Raw genomic sequence first — 18,856 nt, forward strand, 5'->3', positions numbered from 1 at the left:
AAATCGGATCCAAATAATTAGTAAACAGTTATATGTTAATGAATTTGAAATAAAATAGTAATATATATATATATATATATGACTTTTAAAATTAAATTAACAAGATCTGAAACATAATCTTGATTAAGATTTAAAATCAATACAAAATCTAAATATCTATATTGGGTAAAAAAATTTTAAAAATTCAAACCCATTTTTTTATTTTTCGTATGAAGTTTCCCATACACTTAAAAAAAACATTTTTCTTAATATAAGGTAAATGTTAATAGCCAAAATAATACAATCAAAAATTAATTCTTAAATATTATAGGTTATCGGATAAATGACGATACTGCCTACTGATTTTGCTATACATATTGTACCAAAAAAAAAATCATTGGTACTTTTTTATATATAAAAGTGAAGTTCGTGCAAAATTAATTTCGTAAAGTTTGGTGCTTATTTTACTATTACAATGTGTCTATTAAATGAAATGAAAGCGACAGTGTCATCAACACGGTCCTTTTGCGTGACATTAAAAAATGATTAAACAAAAAAAGATTGTTCTTATTTTTTTTTTCCCAAAACAAGTAAGAATATATTAATGTTGAAGAATTTTATTGTACAATGCAATTGAAGTTTCTTAGACAGACTTTGTGATATAGTTTCTTTTGGGTAGTCCTTTATATATTATATTTATTCTTATTTAATGTTTTTAAATCTAATTTAAAGTGCATTTAATTATTACTCCTCTTGTCTAGGAAATTTATCACAGCCAAAAAAGTGGTTTAAAATTTTAAATTCTTTCCATATGAATATGGAATAGGTCCATTTGATTAAATAAGATAACTAAAGTCAGAAGTGGCATTTTACAAATCTACCCCTCAATCAAGGTTCTCACGTTAATGCTCCAAAACGATACTATAATTTAATTTTAATTATATTTTGAATTGATTTTAAACATTTAGAGTTATTATGTTTGATTTAAATTTTATTAATATCTATTTCTATTACAAATATTTACTTACCAAGAAAATTTTATTTTAACTTTATTTTTATTTTATTTTTAATTATTTTTTATTTAATTTGAATCCAGTCAATTTTAATTAATTTAATTTTTAAATTAATTTAATTTTAAAAAGGTTACATACACAATTTTTAAATCTAAAATTTTGAGATTAGTTTTATATATTCGATTTGAAATATATATCTTATATCACTCAAAAAATAAAATAAAATAAATATAATTCTTTCAAAGTTTCGGAAATTAGTAATATGATATGATTGTTAAATTAGTGTATGGTGATGCACAAACAAAAATATATAATATATGTTGATATAGTAGATTTCAATTAAACTAAGAAGGGATATATATATATATATAATCCATATCATACTCGAATTACATCAGTGTTTCCAATATTTAATAGCATTTTTATCTTACAAACATTATCAATAGAAATTATTATTTACGACTTATGCGAGAAATGTTTATTTATCTGAAAATATAAATATAAGTATTATTTACTCTAAAAGATCTTAAAATTATTTATATTTGAATCCAATTTAAGCACTACATGTGTAATATTTTAAAATTTAAAATCTGTACAAGTTAGGAAATATAATTCACAACTTCAAACTGAGATGATGATGATGATGATGATGATGATGATGATGATGATGATGATGATGCGATGTAAGAATGATGGAACGTGGATTCCAATAACATGGGTTCCAATAGCGAAAAGAGAAATAGACGAGTCAACAATATTACAATAGAACCTGCTGCACGTATCGTGGGTGTTTTCTTCCCGGGGCTATAATATATATATATATATATATACATTAACAAATTATTATTATTATTATTATTATTATTATTATTATTTGTTTCGGTTTGAATGTTTTAGACAAAAAAAAACCTATAATTGTTGACACTGGAAAAATAATAATAATTTCAGATAAATAAGAAATACGCCGGTATTGATCATCCCATCCCATGGTCATGCAAAATACTATGTTTTTCTTGTTCATGTATGTATGGCTTTCATTATACATAACAACGTTAGGGGTGAAAACTTCTGATTTCAGCTTCTTCTTTTTTTTGGGTTTTTTTTATGTTTAGAAATAATTATATATATTTAAATTTCTTATCAAATATTAATTAATTTTGTATTCTGTTTAGAGTCGATGAGATTTTATTATTTTAATAAATATTTATTTTAAAGAATTAGTTTTTATTGTGTTTTTTTCAGTTAATTTACATCCATTCAGGATTTGGTTTCATTTAATTTTTAAAAAGTCTATGTAATCGTTTTTATTTTGAAATTAGTTTACATATAATTTCATCACACTTGATTTGTTCAAGACAGAAACGGAGACACGTATCATTTATCGCCTAGAAAGCCAAACAGATGGGGGAAATTAAATTATATTGACGGAAAATATAAAAAAGTTAGAATAATGATCACTAACCACCACAAAAGTTCTTTTCCAGACAAACAAATTCATCTCATTTTATGCAAAGATAATTAATTCCGTTGGTTAGTCTAATTACCCCCTAATTATATAGTTAACACAGTGTTCGAATCAACACCCTTTAGAGGTAATCATTTTATACATATGTGGTTACATTTGAAATTAACAATTATTACTTCACGTTTATTTTTTCCATAGTCTAACGAAAACCTAGACTTATATAATTAGAATATATATATATATATATATATATATCTTGATAGAACTAACGTTTAAAATATATATTAATAAGTCAATAAAAACAACGTCGACATCGATATCAACATCGTCTTAATCCCAAATTTATTCGGAACTAACCATATAAATTCTTAATTTGTTTCCACTCATTTTCGGTTTGAAGTTAGAGCTTCCAAAATTTACAACAATTTTAAATTATTCCTAATTACTCGTTTTCAATCATCTCCATTCTTATATATTATCTACTTTTCTAAATATTGTACATATCAAAACTATCTTAAACGTTTATATCTTCTTTTCTATACCTATTATTTCTATTTTCTCTCTAATATTTTCATTTATAATTCTATCCATTTTTAAATATCCGCATATCCATCGCAAAAATCTTCAGGTCATATTTATTTTAGACAAATGATATTTTTTCGTTACCCAGTATTCGTCACTATATATCAATACGAGTCTTATTATGGTATGGTAACATCAAGAAAAACATCATCTATCAAATTAAGTAGACTAGCATAGCATGTTCTTATGGTGAGCTATGTGAGTGTATTATAGACAAGTTTTTGAAGTTTAGGGTTTCGATATTTAGGGTTTCTTCGCTTTTTCCCCTTTGGATGAAGGGATGAGACATGTGATGGGTTTTGCTGCTTTTGCCTAATGGGGAGAATGAGGGGGAGAGTGCATGCGTTGTTATGTTTCTGCATGTCTTTTTCTGACACGTCCACAATGGAATGTCTTATTTTTAATGTATCAAAACCTATGGTCTCTCTTGATGTCTATCCCTCTCTCTGGGTCCTAAAGTCTCTGACATTCTTCTACTGTTTTTTAGCTTATTTAAAGGAAATATATATATATATATATATATATATATATCTGATTTTATAAAACTACTACATAATATTCCTATACAATAATTATTTTACCTCATATATCCGCATTTTTTACTCATTTGGTGGGATTTCGTTTTTGCCATAGATTATAAATCCGAATATAATTATTTCCCTTTTTTGGCAAGAAAATTCAAAGTGTGTGTGTGTGGATATATGACGGGAAAAAATAATCAAAAGGTTTCAGGAAAGAATGGAAAATCAATCCGAACTGTATGGCACTGTCCAGGCATTATTATCAAAATATCTAATTGTTTTTGGTAAATTCGCCAAACACAAAGCCCCAAAAATTTCCACTATGTATTTTCATGTTCGGTGCAATAATTTTCCTGCCCTCCTTTTGTTTCACCAGGGCCCATTCAGGCATTCATAAAAGAAATCCACTGATATTTGATATAACATAAAAAAAAAAAAATCTCAAGTAATTAAATTAAGGGTAATAATGTCTTAGTAAAATGATTAATCCGATTGATTATACATGTCTATGAATAATATGCGAGCGTCGTTGGACCGTAACATACGTCATTCGTCACATGCCGCACGTGTTTATCCCGCTGTTGAATTAATTACAAAATAATATTACCGATTGTATTAAATGCGTTTTGATCAAATGTATGCGACATTATTAAATTTATAAATTGGAACATATGTAGCCATCGCTTCATATGGTATGATTATAATCATTTTTGATTCATAATTGTACCTAATCCTAATGGTCGATGTGGTCCGCATTCGGACAACCAAAATGGGCCCCCTGAGTGTTTCTTGAGTGGGTTTTGTTTAAGGGTGCACTCATTTAGTGTTTGGATTTACACTTTTATATTACATTTCGATTTATATTTGTTTCGGATTTTATAAAAAGTAAATTTTTATTTTCTATAACTATTTCGTTGTATTGTTATTTTTCGATTTTAAACCATTTATGAAATGGTTTAAAACCTCCCCATGCGTAGGATATATAGGACGGTCGATGTTTTATTTCATGAATTCCATAAACCATAAGACTTTACAGATTTATAAGATCCAGGTTATAAAACTCCAAAAAAAAAAAAAAAAGAAATCAAATATGAGTGTGGTTCTTCTTACCAAACATCACGTGAAACCTGTCTACATAGGGTTAAAAAAAAACATTTTTTCAAATATAGGACCTTCGGAAGACGGCAAGTATATACTGTTGTTTCTTTTGGGTGGTACGTTTCCAAAGAGGCATTTTGTTCGTCAATGTTTGGCAAACATACCTTCCATCAAAGAGGAGAAATCGCACTCTTTGTTCGTCTGTGAAGTAGTAGAAGAAGGGGTTGTGGTTGATGACTGACGTTCACTTGTTGATGTCGGCGTTGCACCGTTAACTTGCCCTGTTGTCGTCGTCGTCATGGTGTAGAAACTGCGAGAAAAACAACGATATTAACCAACCGCAATCTTATTTCCAAGATCGTGCAAAAGCCCCGTATAGGAGGAATTGGGGATTTTCATGCTAAAACCCTCAAGAAACTATATTCCGGAAAGTTACCCCTTTATTCCCGAGTTCTTGCAAATGTATTTACAGAACTAGAACAAGAATTTCATAAAAAAAAGCTTTTAACATTTCATCTAATTGAACGGCGACACAAAACGGGAGTTGCGAACAATCAATACCTGGGCATCGGGTATTGCTGTGTGTTCCCTGGCTGTTGCATTGTTGGTCTCATGTTCATGTTCATGGCCATGTTCTAATACACAGAGACAATAGAGAGAACAATAAGTGTGATATGCAAAAACTTAGTCAATTGCAAACGTATTATAGCTTTATATAAACTGCAGCAATACCTGCATAAGTTTCTGTAGCTCGGCCGGACCACCCGCTGGCATCATCGTGCCTGGGATCGGGTACCCGAGGTTTGGCCAACTTGTAGTCGGCAAGTTAAGACCGTTAGGCAGAGCTTGTTGATTAGCATTGGAAACCTTCGGACCCGTGCCTGAAGACTTAGAAGCTGCGGCTATGAGAAGGGATTGCTGGTGAGCAAGCATTGCGATTTGTTGCTGGTGCATGGCGAAAGGCGACACAATATTCGACTGCGAAAAAATGAAACCCATAACACAAAACGTAAGCAATGGATCATCGGGAATGTAAATAAATACAGAAGTGAGAAAACATGATTAAATTAGAATGCACCTTCTCAAACAGGCTCATGATATCGTTTTTTACATCTTTCTGTGGCTTCTGTAGAGCTGTTAAAGCTGGCGAGTCTTTAAATAAATCCTCGATTCCAGAAACCGGAGGAGAACTGGTCTCAGCAGGCTTTGATGTGTCGGTTTTCTCTGCCGTTTGAGCATCTCCAGCCGCTACAATGTTAAGAGGACTGAATTTATTATTACACAGTAGAAATTTGCAATTCAAGTATTTTACCCTAAAGCAGCCTTCAAAAGAACAAAGCATTAAAAAAAAATTAAGGGTATGAAAAATCTGCTAGGAAGGATGTAGAAAGTCATGTTAGATTCATACATTTAAAGCCAGCCCAAGCATTATCATCAGCAGAAGTTGCCTCTGAGCCATTTTCAACGGTATCGTCCAGCGATAGCATGTTGAATAGGTCAGTTGCATAATCAACTTTTGGAGGATCTGTTGCCGGAGCAGCATTTGCAGCTTGTTTCACAGCCTCTATCGGAACGGTTGCTGACTCTGTTTTCTGAGTAACCTGTTGTGGCTTTGAAACTAAAGTAACCTGTTCATTTTAGGCACTTCACGCATCAGTAATCATGTTTTGCAATTTGCAAAACTTTAAGAAGCTAGTTTCTCATTACTTTGAGAGTTTAACCTGAAAACGATCATAATATCAGGTCCTTGAACCAGAATGAGTTTCAGATATAAGAAATTAAGAATATGACGAGTCTGACAGCTACAACAGATGCATTAAGCGAAACCATATTATAAGAGCAGCTATGACAATTCTAACATCATATTGTATTAGATGAGCTCATTGCAAGATAATCCTTGATAAACCCGAGGCAATAGCTTCTTTAAACAAACAGCAGAATATGGAGAACTACAAATCTTGTAAGAAGTGTCATAGATACCTGGACAGGTCCTTGAGGAGGGACAGGAAGATTTATCCTAGTATCAGAAGCGCTATTTCTAGGTGCCTGGACAGCCTTCTTTTCAAATAAATTCTCAGAACTGCTACTATGGCCATGCCTATACCCACTTTTTTCCACAGATCTCTGATAATCAGAATAAGGCCTTTCTTCCCGTCCAACTCTTGGGGGCGATCTGGCATTTTCGCCTTTAGGAATCCATCTCTTCTCCTCATACCTAAAAAAGCCATATGCCCCACAATGAATTCCAAGCCCACAAATATAGCAACAAAAACAACGCTTAAGTGATCGAGAAATTTGTACAATGAAAAGCTAGGGCATACTTTGCTCTTATGAAATTCTCAATTCCAACCCTATCATAGTTTGTAGGTAGCTCAGCTTCCCAGTAACTATTTGCTCTATCATTTCCCATAGCTGCATGATATTAAAAGAATATATCACAAGATCATTAAGGAAAAATATCACAAAACCATTGTTTAACCTCATACCATTTTTTAATCATAGGACACAAAATTTAAATGGAAACTTACACTGAATAAATGCGACCTGCTCTGGGAGCCATGTGTCCAGAGTGGCAGATCGAACCTGTGCCCATAACACATAAAATTAGATGTTTCTTACAATAGATAGTTGATATATTAGCCTGAATCCACAATGAAGAATTGATAGGGGAAAAACAAGAGATTACCTTTGATATGTGTACCCCAAGACTCCTGTGAATTCCAGAACATTGCATGCAGATAAAGATTCCTAAATTTACACTAGCCCATCTTGGACCTCTGCATAGGAAATAGGATACTTTTAATCCACACATGTCTAAGAACCAGCACAGCTGATAGCCAATATCTGCAACATCCTTACATACTTTGCTTTGCAGTCGGCACATTCTCTGTTCTCCGGATATTTAAGAAGTCCCTCTAGAATCTGAAAATACTCAGTGCCAAAACCATGAGAAATTCAAGCGAAAGAACAGCTGGACAGAAGAAATGTAAGTAAATTGAAAACCCAAAAATTAAAGCCTACATCAGTGTAAACATAAGTTAACTTCAAAGAGAAAGCATCCACATGTTCTACCAAACAAAATGAAAAAAAAAAAAACTTATCATAACAAACATGGGAGATCTTGAAGCAGATTTTCTCATAAAGATAATTTTCATCTGTCGACACCTCAATTCTAGCAAAAGCTACCAGGCACACTTCATGTATCACCAGCCCGCAAAAAATCCTACCAATAACAATGACCATTAGTTTCAATATCGCAGACCAATTGAAGGCTACCATGTGAAAAACACCCCTGATGTGACCAAATTTACCATCCCACAGTTGATTTAAGGACAATCAATCCTTTCCTTTTGTTCACTTTATCCATAATCAAGGGGAAGGATTGAATTTCTATAGAAGACTCAAACTGAGAAAAGATCATATCACCTTCAGATCAAGAGAAAGCTACAACCATATATTCCACCAGAAATCCGGATCCTAAACAGCAAATAGTGCGACATATACTTCAGTAGGTCGCAGCCTGATAGAAAAATCCTAAGAACCCAAAACCCAGAATATTCTATGCACCATCGGTGATCGTCCCTAAAGAGAAATTGAAACGGCTGAACTGATCTCAACGTTGGTGAAGAACCACTCAATCCGATCGGTCAAAAGAACAAAGCATTAAAAAAAAATTAAGGGTATGAAAAATCTGCTAGGAAGGATGTAGAAAGTCATGTTAGATTCATACATTTAAAGCCAGCCCAAGCATTATCATCAGCAGAAGTTGCCTCTGAGCCATTTTCAACGGTATCGTCCAGCGATAGCATGTTGAATAGGTCAGTTGCATAATCAACTTTTGGAGGATCTGTTGCCGGAGCAGCATTTGCAGCTTGTTTCACAGCCTCTATCGGAACGGTTGCTGACTCTGTTTTCTGAGTAACCTGTTGTGGCTTTGAAACTAAAGTAACCTGTTCATTTTAGGCACTTCACGCATCAGTAATCATGTTTTGCAATTTGCAAAACTTTAAGAAGCTAGTTTCTCATTACTTTGAGAGTTTAACCTGAAAACGATCATAATATCAGGTCCTTGAACCAGAATGAGTTTCAGATATAAGAAATTAAGAATATGACGAGTCTGACAGCTACAACAGATGCATTAAGCGAAACCATATTATAAGAGCAGCTATGACAATTCTAACATCATATTGTATTAGATGAGCTCATTGCAAGATAATCCTTGATAAACCCGAGGCAATAGCTTCTTTAAACAAACAGCAGAATATGGAGAACTACAAATCTTGAACGAAAACTAGCAGTACAAATGCCGAAACAACATAGATCCAAGCGAATTGCAATCAGAGCGAATCCGAGAGAGAGAAGATAAAAGTTTTTCTCGCTATTCAACGATCTCTTCAGAAATCAACCAAACAAACAAATCGAGGAAGTCCAGAGAAGATCTACAAGGAAAAACATAGAAAGAGAGAAGAAAAGCAAGACCTTCCTATGCTTGGCATTAAGCTCCTTAGAGACGCTGGCCTTCTCGTTCATGGCGGAGAGATTAAAGAATCGGGGACGAACCTGTAGGGAGAAGAATAAGGAGAAGATGGGAAGAGACGACGGGGTCAAAACGGTCTTTTGCCTCGCTCCCTCTCTTCTCTTCCTCCTCTCTCGTATTCTCTGTTTTTCTTTTTTTCGCTTTATATGTGATTTCTGGGAAATGCGGAAGCGAAAGGCCATTTTTTATCTTTTGGCAATATATATATATATAAACCTGTGGGTTAATGTAATAATAAAAATACATTTTGAATTTTCTTATATATAAAAATAGCTTATTGTTGTATTATCTGAAATATATGTGTTTTATTATTCAGTTTATAATGTTTATATTTATGGAGTTAAATACCTTATAATAAGTGCTTCAATTGATAAGAATTCAATAAATGCTTGACTTATTTATTGCCATTATTATGTCGGCTGACTTGTGAAAATATGCCACTAAGAGAAATTAGTGTGCTAAAACTATTTTAAAAAAGGGAAAAAAAAATGAGGTCAACGGTGGTCTCGCATTTTAATAAATGAACAATAAAGTGCAAATGTTTCAAAATTCTCTTTAAAAAATCAGATGGAATATTATTTGATATAATCTTAAAAACAAATGCGATTTTTTTTTGTAATTCAATCACATTTCATAAAAAAAAACTCCTGAAGTTTTTCATATGTATTTAACATTAGAATAATATTTTCTATCATTTATAAATTAAACATTAATTTTTAACTGAGACCAAAATAAAAAAATCAATGTAGAGGACAGAGAAAAAAAAATAGTTTCACCAATACAAAACAATTTTTTTTGTCGTATACCCATTCACTAATTGCAAATTTTTCTTCTTTTCTTGGGTCAAATTTCCGATGTGACCGATACCAAATACATGTGTTTGTGCCAGTTTTGGGGTTTTTTCACGGACATAAATAAAAGTTCAAAATGCTCAAATTTGAACAATCATGGAAACTTTGGGGCAATCCCGACGAGAATTTATAAATAGAGGGCATATCCAAAATACCTACAAACTTTGGGGGTCTATACGGCAAAACTAGTACTTATATGCATACATATTGCACCCACTGATGAAGAAGCTTTAGTCCTGTCGCATGCGAGAGAGAGGCAAAATGGGAATTTGGGATACTATCTCCTCCGCAGGAGATTCTCTGAGGAGGAACGCGCCCGGTCTAACGTCCGTCAAGAGCTTCTGCCGGAGCTCGTACGATCACACATGCTATGCCGTCGCGAAGATCGGGAGCGCCGTCGGAGGAGTCGGAAACGCCGTCAAAGTTCACGGCGTCGACAAGGTCGCTCAGCAGCTCCGGGAAGAAGAAAGCCGCGCCGCGATCCGCCGGTTCTCCGGCAGCTTCGCCGTTAACGCCGCTGTTTTCGCCTTCCACGAGGGTCTCAAGAGCATTCCCGGTAATTATTGTCAGAAATTTTCACCGGAACGTGAAATCTCTTATCGAAACCCTAGTTCCGACGATTGCAAAATAAAAAGTTCGTATACTTTCCTCCGTTTCATGATTGTCTTGGACTCTTGCGTGAACTTGATTGCATCAGCATGCAAATGTTCCAGATATTTTTTGTTGAGAAGGATCCAAATTTGTGGCGGATCATACATTAAACGACCACGAGGATGATACGTCTGTGGAAGAGATTGACAGAGAACATTAGTCTGGGCAAATTACCGTCTGCCTAGTTTGAACTTGCCAGATTGTGTTATGGGAAGTTTTCCGGTATTCCTCAATCTCTCTGTTACCCCCTATTGGATCTGATCTTATTGTTAGTGCCTCCACCAGTACTTGAGGATTCTTCATAAATCATGAGATATGGAGCTTGAGGCAGTGGGACGTATAAAAACCTGTCTTTGAGTATCGATCATATGTTTCAGGTTCCATGTAAGACTAAGATGATCTTATGTTAGTTCCTTATCGGTTGAACCTTGAGTTAGAATTTAATTCTCATTGGTCCAGTTTTGGGCACTTTAGTTATCCTTTTGCAGAATTCATCTTTTGCTATGTTGTGGTCGAATGATTCATACCGACAAGCCGCGAATTAAGCCCGTGCTACTCTCCTCAATCCCCTCAAAGCTGATGTTGGATAATCTGGGCTCATTTCTCTATTTACACTGATATTTGCAGGCGGAGCCCCGATCTACGGCATTGTTTCCCGGTCAGTTTCGGCTTGCAACAATCAGCCAAACAAACAGGAAGAGCTGAAGGAACTGCGTGCCAGAATGGAGCTAATGGAGAAAGAGCTCGCTGCCTACAAAACTTTACTCGAGAAACAAGGGTTTGAGCGACATGAGCTCGAGGTTTTACCTCGTACAGACCCCCTCCGCGATGCACAGAAACTTGAAGATGTTATGAAAGTATCGATGGGGCAAATAACGAGATTGTGCCTCTTGGATGATCTGATTGTTCCCGGGGTTAGGGCAAGCAAGAAATCCGAGTAGTGGTACATGCCTCGACGAAAGACTGTCCAACTAATCTGTAAAGGCCAATATAGTTAGGCCATGTTAACGTGCCTCTTCATTCTCTGGACGCAAGGTTGTATGTATGGTTGGATGTGTTAAATGGTCGCAAGCTTATATGGCAATGGTGGTTATTATAGTTTCATATATATATATATATATATATATATGTATATATGTATGATGGTCTCCATGAATCATGCCAATTAGCTTTGTGAACAATGGCAAATCCAACATATGTATCTGTTCTGCCATGTGTGTGTACGCATGCACTCAATTAGTGATGGTATATGGTAATGGTACGATGTGCAGTAATTTAATATTGTTTTACAATTAATATATAGTAGTACGTTTAGTTCAAGAAATAAAAATTAAATTTAAAGGCTTTGCTTATAATGCATCCACGCAAATGTGGGCCCAATGGGTCGAACAAGATGGGCCACAGAGGCCCATATTTAATAACTAGGGTTACAGGAGTGACGAGCTTTGGACTTTGTTCCACATATGACATATGTTTCTTGAGCTTCTCTCGCTCGATTCCTCTGAAATTTGAAGCGGCGAACATCGGAAACAATGGCGGCTAGGAGTGTGGCTGCTCGTCAGGCGGTGATTCTTGCAAGGTTATCTTCTCCGACGTCTCAGACCGCTTCCTCTCTCGTTTACCGCCGTGGAATGGCAAGCGGCGGCGGTAAGTCTGTGTCTTTCTTTCAAAAAAATGGGTTACGTCGTTCTCTCCGTTTATTCATTCGAATTTTTTCGGGAAACGGCTGAAGATGTGGATTTTCTTCGATGTTTCGGTATTTTTTTTTATGGCTTTGAACGTGTCATTCTCCGGAGCTGAAGGTTTGTTTTATATGGATATGTTATTGAATCGCTTTCATGAAGTGATTTCTTTGTCTTGTCATGGAAATAGTTTTGAATTTGTGAGCCCTTTAGCGTTGATTTGAAAGTATGATTCTTATACCTGAGATTGATCTCCTTGTTTGCCGCTTGCAGATCACCACGGACCTCCCAAGGTGAACTTTTGGCAGGACCCTATGAGCCCATCTAAATGGAAGGAAGAACATGTGAGTTTATTCCTACTTTCTGTTTTCTTAACACTTGGGATTAGGAATTGGATTGATTTTCTGTATTGCTTGTAGACAATTCTTATGCTTAGATCCTTGAGAAGATACTCAGATATGAGTTTAAGTGGATGCTTTAGGCATTGGTGGGAAATTAGTGCTTGTGTCTTCTGTTCTAAATTCATCTTCCATAGCATTGATCCCTTAATGTGTTTGCCATCATTTTCAGTTCGTGCTTGTGTCTCTCGCCGGCTGGGGCTTGCTTTTCTATGGAGGATACAAGTTCTTCACTAGAGGCAACAAGGACAATACTGGAGATGTAAGTTGATGATCTTATGTTCTTCATTTGTTTTGTCTCTCATTTTGTTCATGTGTGAAGATTGATTGTTGGATCTTAATCTTCCCATTTGCAGAAGAAGGTTGGCGAGGCATAGATAGGTTCTTCTTCACTGTCGCTTGGTAATATGCAGATCTAAATCTAGAGTCTAAAACCCTTTTCTAGCTGTGCATGTCTATGTTATTGTACTTGGTGAAACCTGGTTTTATAAATAAAAGGTGTTTTCTTTGTCTTTTACATTATGCATTTACTTGCGAATGTATACAGAAAAAAAATACACATCTGTATATATATACACACACACACACATCATGCTCTGCATAATGGTCCTTTCTCCTACCATCAGTTGAATCAAAATCTTCTTTGCATTACACATCTGATGTGTTTCTTTTCACTCTGCGTCTTTTACTTCAGCTTCCACATCTACAACTGCTGTGGAATACCCCTTCCCTGCACCAATATCACACCTTTTTGTGTCAACTTCAGTGGTTTTTACACAACTCCTGAACTGAAAAAGCACGAGAAGAAAGAACCTTTCTTGGATGTTGAAGAGAACCCGTTTAGGTCTTGTCCGAATCTTGTGGTCTGGTTAGAGAATTTTACTGGTTCCTTCACAAACTTGTTGCCCACCACTGCACTTGATGGGAACACTATGGTAAAATGCCTTTTTAACTTCTATGAAAATGAAAACTTGGTTCTTTACCTGAGAATGGCTGGGTGCAGAAGGGGCAAAGTTGTACCTCATCATCCAATGTTGACCTGCAAACATTTCAAGTTTTTTTCCCCAGTCAGACAGCATGATTCCGGCAACCAAAAGGACGATAGATTTATCCTTACTTGAAAATCTGAAACTCGTTTCCGCAATTCGGGCACTGCATAAGGGAAAGAGAAAAAGAAAAAGAAAGCATTAGTCAGATGGTAAGAGAGGAGGAGACTACCACTTGCTCAGGCCAATACAGTATCTTAAGCATCGTTATGACAACTTGGGAAGGCTAACTCATATTACAGCTACAAGCATTTGTCAAAACCTTGGATCATGTAAGAGGTTTTTGAGATTCTATCCAAACAATGTAACCCGTTCTGGAAAACAAGATCAAAGTTCTGAAAGAATCCATCTTTATGACCTGATCCTAGGGAACATACTAAGCTAATTGAATTTCACCATCATATGCGGCGCCAAATAATCTCTACCAGTTTCTATCTCAAGTGAGGGTTGTTAACCCAAGAAACAGGAGGCTGTCTGAAACTTACACTGCTCTGGACAATATCTCGTCCTGCCCACCATAGCAAAGCGCCCAATCCCACAATAGGCACGAGCACCACAATGAGCTGCAGATACAAAAAACCCATGTCGTAAACATCAATTATCAAATCCGCATGAATTAGAATGAGGGCATTTGAGATGTCAGAACGCCATTTCCAGCAAAGGGAAGCATCCCAAGGGCCGCGCGGGTTCGTGACAGAGTGTCGGTAATCTATGCAACTACAGCGAGATACCCACCGAAAGATTCTCCATCTTCAGCACAAACTGACTCATACACCACTGCTTCAACTCGATGTTACCGAGCAAACAAGATATAGCTACTTTTTTTTTTTTTGCTGAAAATCTAACCTTACATGCAAATTAATCTCCTAATCCCAGGGTAAATCAAGTTCTGAGAGATATCTGCAAAGTTAAAGAGAGGGAGAAACATTTACCCAGACGGAGACAATAGCATCAAGAACCCAACCAAGTTGGCCGCTCATGGTAAGATACGTCAATCCGACAGCCAGAGCAAGATTTCCCAATACCCTTGCATTGCCGCTGTTATCCCCACCGCCGCCGCCGCCGCCGCCGTTAAACCCTAAACCCCGGTTAAACCTCGCTGTAATTATCCGTTTCTTAAAATTTCCTCCTCTTTCGCTCACCAGAAAACCTATTTCTCCATGACCCACCAATCCTCGTCTCCGCTCCATCAAGGAAGCTCCCCACCTGGACTTGCTATGGAGCAGAGTAGGACGGAAATAGTCTAACTTCGCGTGGAATTTGTAACTGGGTTCCTTACAGAAACCATTGAACATGGAGAAGTTGCAGATGATTATCTGCGGAATCGAAGCCATCTCCGAAAGCATTCCAATACAAACCCGAAGGATTTTTTATGGCGAAAATAGAACCATCTGATTTGATTCGTTGAGATGATCATGATGTCAAACAAAATACATGTTTTTAAATGTGAATGTTCCATCGTCGCGGGGATAGCTCAGTTGGGAGAGCGTCAGACTGAAGATCTGAAGGTCGCGTGTTCGATCCACGCTCACCGCATTTTCTTTTGTCCAATCGATAACTAGATTTACTATTTTACCCTTTCCACCATCACATGGTTCGAGAACTCCCCCAATAATCAAATGGAATGCTTCAATGAATCATCAATTATTATTATTATTATTGGTGCTTTTACTTCGGCTGCTCATGTGTAGAGATGGTAGTGTCACCACGAAGTTCGCCTAAATGCATTCATCAATGTAGCCCCCCATCTTAAGAAAGCTTTTGACTTTTATCCCCTATAAAATATAAATGCGAATTTTGCACCCTCATCTTCTCCTGCCCAGAAAAATAAAAAAGGGGGATGGCAATCTCTAAACCCTATCCGCTACTGATATTTCTCCTGGCTATGGCGTCGCGTTTCTTGGAAGCCAAGGCGGGTGGGGTCTTCTGCAGCAATCCCTACGAGCGCTGCTACCAAAAGTACATTGACTGTCCGGACGAATGCCCCACCACTGGCGCCACCAACTCCAAGAACAAAGTCTGCTATGTCGATTGCGATTATCCCCTCTGCAACTCCCAGTGTCGCTGTGAGATTTTCTACTTTCGTTGATAATGTTCGAATGAGCTCGCTTGTTTCTCGTCTTGACCGCTCCTGTCTTGTGTTTTTAGTTCGCCAGCCAAACTGCTACCACCCTGGATCCGCCTGCCATGACCCCAGGTTCATTGGCGGGGGCGGGGTTCGAATGAGCTCGCTTGTTTCTCGTCTTGACCGCTCCTGTCTTGTGTTTTTAGTTCGCCAGCCAAACTGCTACCACCCTGGATCCGCCTGCCATGACCCCAGGTTCATTGGCGGCGACGGCATCATTTTCTACTTCCACGGCAAGAGCAACGAGCATTTCTCCCTCGTCTCGGATTCCCATCTTCAGATCAATGCCAGATTCACCGGACATAGACCTGCTGGTAGAGCCAGAGACTTCACCTGGATCCAGGCCCTTGGGATCCTCTTCGGCTCCCACGAGTTCTCTCTCGAGGCTGCGAAAACCGCCACCTGGGACAGCAACTTCGAACATCTCAAGCTCGTCTATGACGGGCGAGATTTGGATCTCCCGGGGGGAACTCTCTCCACCTGGTAACGAACTCGACAACTCAGACCTTGTTCCTCGTCACTCGCTTTTCTTGTGTATTGAGTCTTGAGCTCTATGTTTTGGTCAGGTACTCGCCCGACAAGGCCATAAAGGCCGAGAGAGTTGCGGAGAGGAACAGCGTGACGGTGATGATCAAGGACAAAGCCGAGATCATGGTCAAGGTTGTTCCCGTGACAAAGGAAGACGACAGGATCCATGGCTACAGGGTACCTGCAGATGACTGTTTTGCCCATTTCGAGGTTCAGTTCAGGTTCTTCAAGCTGTCCCCCGAGGTGGACGGAGTCTTGGGACGTACTTACAGGCCCGATTTCAAGAACCCGGCTAAACCAGGAGTCGCCATGCCTGTCCTGGGCGGGGAGGATAGCTTCAGGACCTCCTCTCTCCTCTCTACTGACTGCAAGACTTGCCTTTTCTCCGGACCTATGGCTTCTTCGGGTGGTATCATCAAGTCGGGTATCGGGTATGGAACCTTGGATTGCACCCGCGGGGCGTCCTCTGGATACGGAATCATCTGCAGGAGATGATCCTGCAGCTTTCTAACGAAGGGGCAGAAATTTCTGCAGAGAATCCTAGTACTATCAAGTGTAAATCTTGTGTTCGTTATGTTATGGATGTTGTAATGTGATTCTATAGGCACTGATGCGAATGTTCTTGAACGCAGCAGACGAGGAGGAACTCTGGGTCTTGAATCGGAAACATTATATTACTAATACGAAAAACTAAGATTCATGATTTGAAGGTTGAAATGTACGAAAAATGGAAAGGGGGAGGGAAAAGAAAAATATGAATGGAGATGTAATTAAATCAATGCGAAGAACATTAATGTATAAATATTATATAAAAGAAAATCAGCAGCTCATGTTTGCCATTGTTTAGCCTAAGGGAAAGAACCCTTTCGGACATCAAGTATTTGACTTTTAAGCTGCGGGTTCAGACTGCAAATTGGATTCTGCCGACAAAATATGTAATTTTGTTTTCGTCAATTTTAAAGTATAACAAGAAAATAATGGCCTCCCTCTCACATTTTATTATATATATGTACACGCACACACATATATGATATATGTATATATATCATCTCTTGCCAAAAGGACACCAGATTTTGTGATTTTTTTTTCGTTTTTTAAAACGCAATCACTTTTTTTTCTTTCATATATTCTGTTTTATTTTAGAAACAATAACGAGATATATACTCGAAATTTGTGTTTCTAAAATAAGGGTCTATTACAAAACTCTGGATTAAAATTTCGTTACAAATTCTAAGAAATTTCGGTCCAAAATGTTTGAATATCTTTATTTTTACTTAGAAAAAGAAACGTGAGAGTTTGGCAATAAAATGAACGATTGCGGAGTTTGATATTCTATTAACACAAATAAAGTGTATAGTTGATTTAAAAACAGATTAGTTAAAGTAACAGCCAATGAGAAGCCAAGACAAAAGCATTTAGTTAATAAAAATCGTATGTCTTTGTCGTTTAGTGGAATTAAGATTAGATCTTTTTGCCAAACTTTTTATATTCTTTTCAATCAAGTAAATTTGGCACAATTGTAACTGAATAATAAAAATTTATTTCGTATAAATAATTATATTTCTCGTAATATTGTTCATATATAAACATAACATTTGCATATATTGATTTTACTACTCGTGCGGTGCGTGTAAACTTGATTCAAGTTAAAATACTTGTTTTTTTTTTATAACAAATTTACTTACAAATGCGAATCTAATAATGATTTTTTTATTTAGTTTTTATATAAATAAGGTAATGAAGTTTCATGTGACTTAGAAAGGGTTCAGAAGGGTCAAGAGAACATCGCATGTGCATGTGTCGTACTTCTTCAATTCACACCACAATTCCATATTTTTCTTTGGATAATAATAACCTATTAAATTCAATATTTTGGAGATAAACCATATCCGTTTTGTATTTCTAATATTTGAAAATATATAATTTTACATCGCAATATGTTTGCAAACAATCCAAATTTATGGTTTTATTTTATTTAATTCTCAATTTTATTTTTATTTTTTTTATAACATGTGTACTAGTACACTTATATTTACGTCATAACAAAAATAACGCCATGAAAAAATGTATATTAGTTATTGAGTATTGTGATGGATGAATAAAGAGAAAACGAAATTAATGATTCTATTTTATTTAGTCAATTATTGAAAAAAATAGTTTGTATATATATGAAACAGAGGAAATATATAAATTTGGATGCTAACTATACAAAAAAATATTGTCATATTAAATTAGTGAAGGAAAAAATGTTGTAGTTACAATAATGCTATTACCTCTTCTAAATATGAAATTTCTTCACGTTGAAAATAACAAATATTTGAACCATTACCATATATCGGAAATTTCCGAAAAAGTACAATGTTGATATAGGGATTAGGGA

At 36.3% G+C, this 18,856-nt stretch overlaps 4 protein-coding genes and 1 non-coding gene across 6 annotated transcripts; 3 read left to right on the top strand and 2 right to left on the bottom strand.

Moving 5' to 3' along the window:
* Nucleotides 1-4,541: 4,541 nt before the first annotated feature.
* Nucleotides 4,542-9,341, bottom strand: LOC104799909 (probable ADP-ribosylation factor GTPase-activating protein AGD5). Its single transcript, XM_010522592.2, has 11 exons — nucleotides 9,138-9,341; nucleotides 7,522-7,580; nucleotides 7,345-7,435; nucleotides 7,187-7,241; nucleotides 6,980-7,070; nucleotides 6,639-6,873; nucleotides 6,067-6,286; nucleotides 5,737-5,906; nucleotides 5,391-5,636; nucleotides 5,220-5,293; nucleotides 4,542-4,968 (listed from the first exon to the last, which is right to left on the bottom strand). Exons 1-11 carry the CDS (start codon nucleotides 9,186-9,188, stop codon nucleotides 4,803-4,805), a joined length of 1,458 nt encoding a protein of 485 aa, XP_010520894.1. The 5' UTR covers nucleotides 9,189-9,341; the 3' UTR covers nucleotides 4,542-4,802.
* A 946-nt stretch (nucleotides 9,342-10,287) lies between these two features.
* On the top strand, nucleotides 10,288-11,801 carry LOC104799910. Its single transcript, XM_010522593.1, has 2 exons — nucleotides 10,288-10,602; nucleotides 11,325-11,801. The coding sequence occupies exons 1-2, from the start codon at nucleotides 10,290-10,292 to the stop codon at nucleotides 11,636-11,638; spliced, it is 627 nt and encodes a 208-aa protein (XP_010520895.1). The 5' UTR covers nucleotides 10,288-10,289; the 3' UTR covers nucleotides 11,639-11,801.
* Nucleotides 11,802-13,246: 1,445 nt separating this feature from the next.
* Nucleotides 13,247-15,198, bottom strand: LOC104799911. Its single transcript, XM_010522595.2, has 6 exons — nucleotides 14,756-15,198; nucleotides 14,309-14,386; nucleotides 13,895-13,929; nucleotides 13,761-13,816; nucleotides 13,591-13,689; nucleotides 13,247-13,507 (listed from the first exon to the last, which is right to left on the bottom strand). Exons 1-6 carry the CDS (start codon nucleotides 15,167-15,169, stop codon nucleotides 13,449-13,451), a joined length of 741 nt encoding a protein of 246 aa, XP_010520897.1. The 5' UTR covers nucleotides 15,170-15,198; the 3' UTR covers nucleotides 13,247-13,448.
* Nucleotides 15,199-15,286: 88 nt separating this feature from the next.
* On the top strand, nucleotides 15,287-15,359 carry TRNAF-GAA. Its single transcript has one exon. It is a non-coding gene; the product is annotated as a tRNA-Phe (tRNA).
* A 172-nt stretch (nucleotides 15,360-15,531) lies between these two features.
* On the top strand, nucleotides 15,532-17,179 carry LOC104799912. 2 transcript variants are annotated; one of them, XM_010522596.1, is made up of 4 exons: nucleotides 15,535-15,889; nucleotides 15,972-16,020; nucleotides 16,144-16,431; nucleotides 16,515-17,179. In XM_010522596.1, the coding sequence occupies exons 1-4, from the start codon at nucleotides 15,664-15,666 to the stop codon at nucleotides 16,969-16,971; spliced, it is 1,020 nt and encodes a 339-aa protein (XP_010520898.1). In that variant the 5' UTR covers nucleotides 15,535-15,663; the 3' UTR covers nucleotides 16,972-17,179. The 2 variants fall into 2 exon arrangements, with proteins under 2 accessions (XP_010520899.1, XP_010520898.1); XM_010522597.2 differs by lacking the exon at nucleotides 15,972-16,020 and having other exon boundaries at nucleotides 15,532-15,889; nucleotides 16,095-16,431.
* Nucleotides 17,180-18,856: the final 1,677 nt, after the last annotated feature.

This window comes from Tarenaya hassleriana, unplaced genomic scaffold (assembly GCF_000463585.1).
Source record: "Tarenaya hassleriana unplaced genomic scaffold, ASM46358v1 Cleome62, whole genome shotgun sequence".
In the NCBI taxonomy this organism is placed as follows: Eukaryota; Viridiplantae; Streptophyta; class Magnoliopsida; order Brassicales; family Cleomaceae; genus Tarenaya; species Tarenaya hassleriana.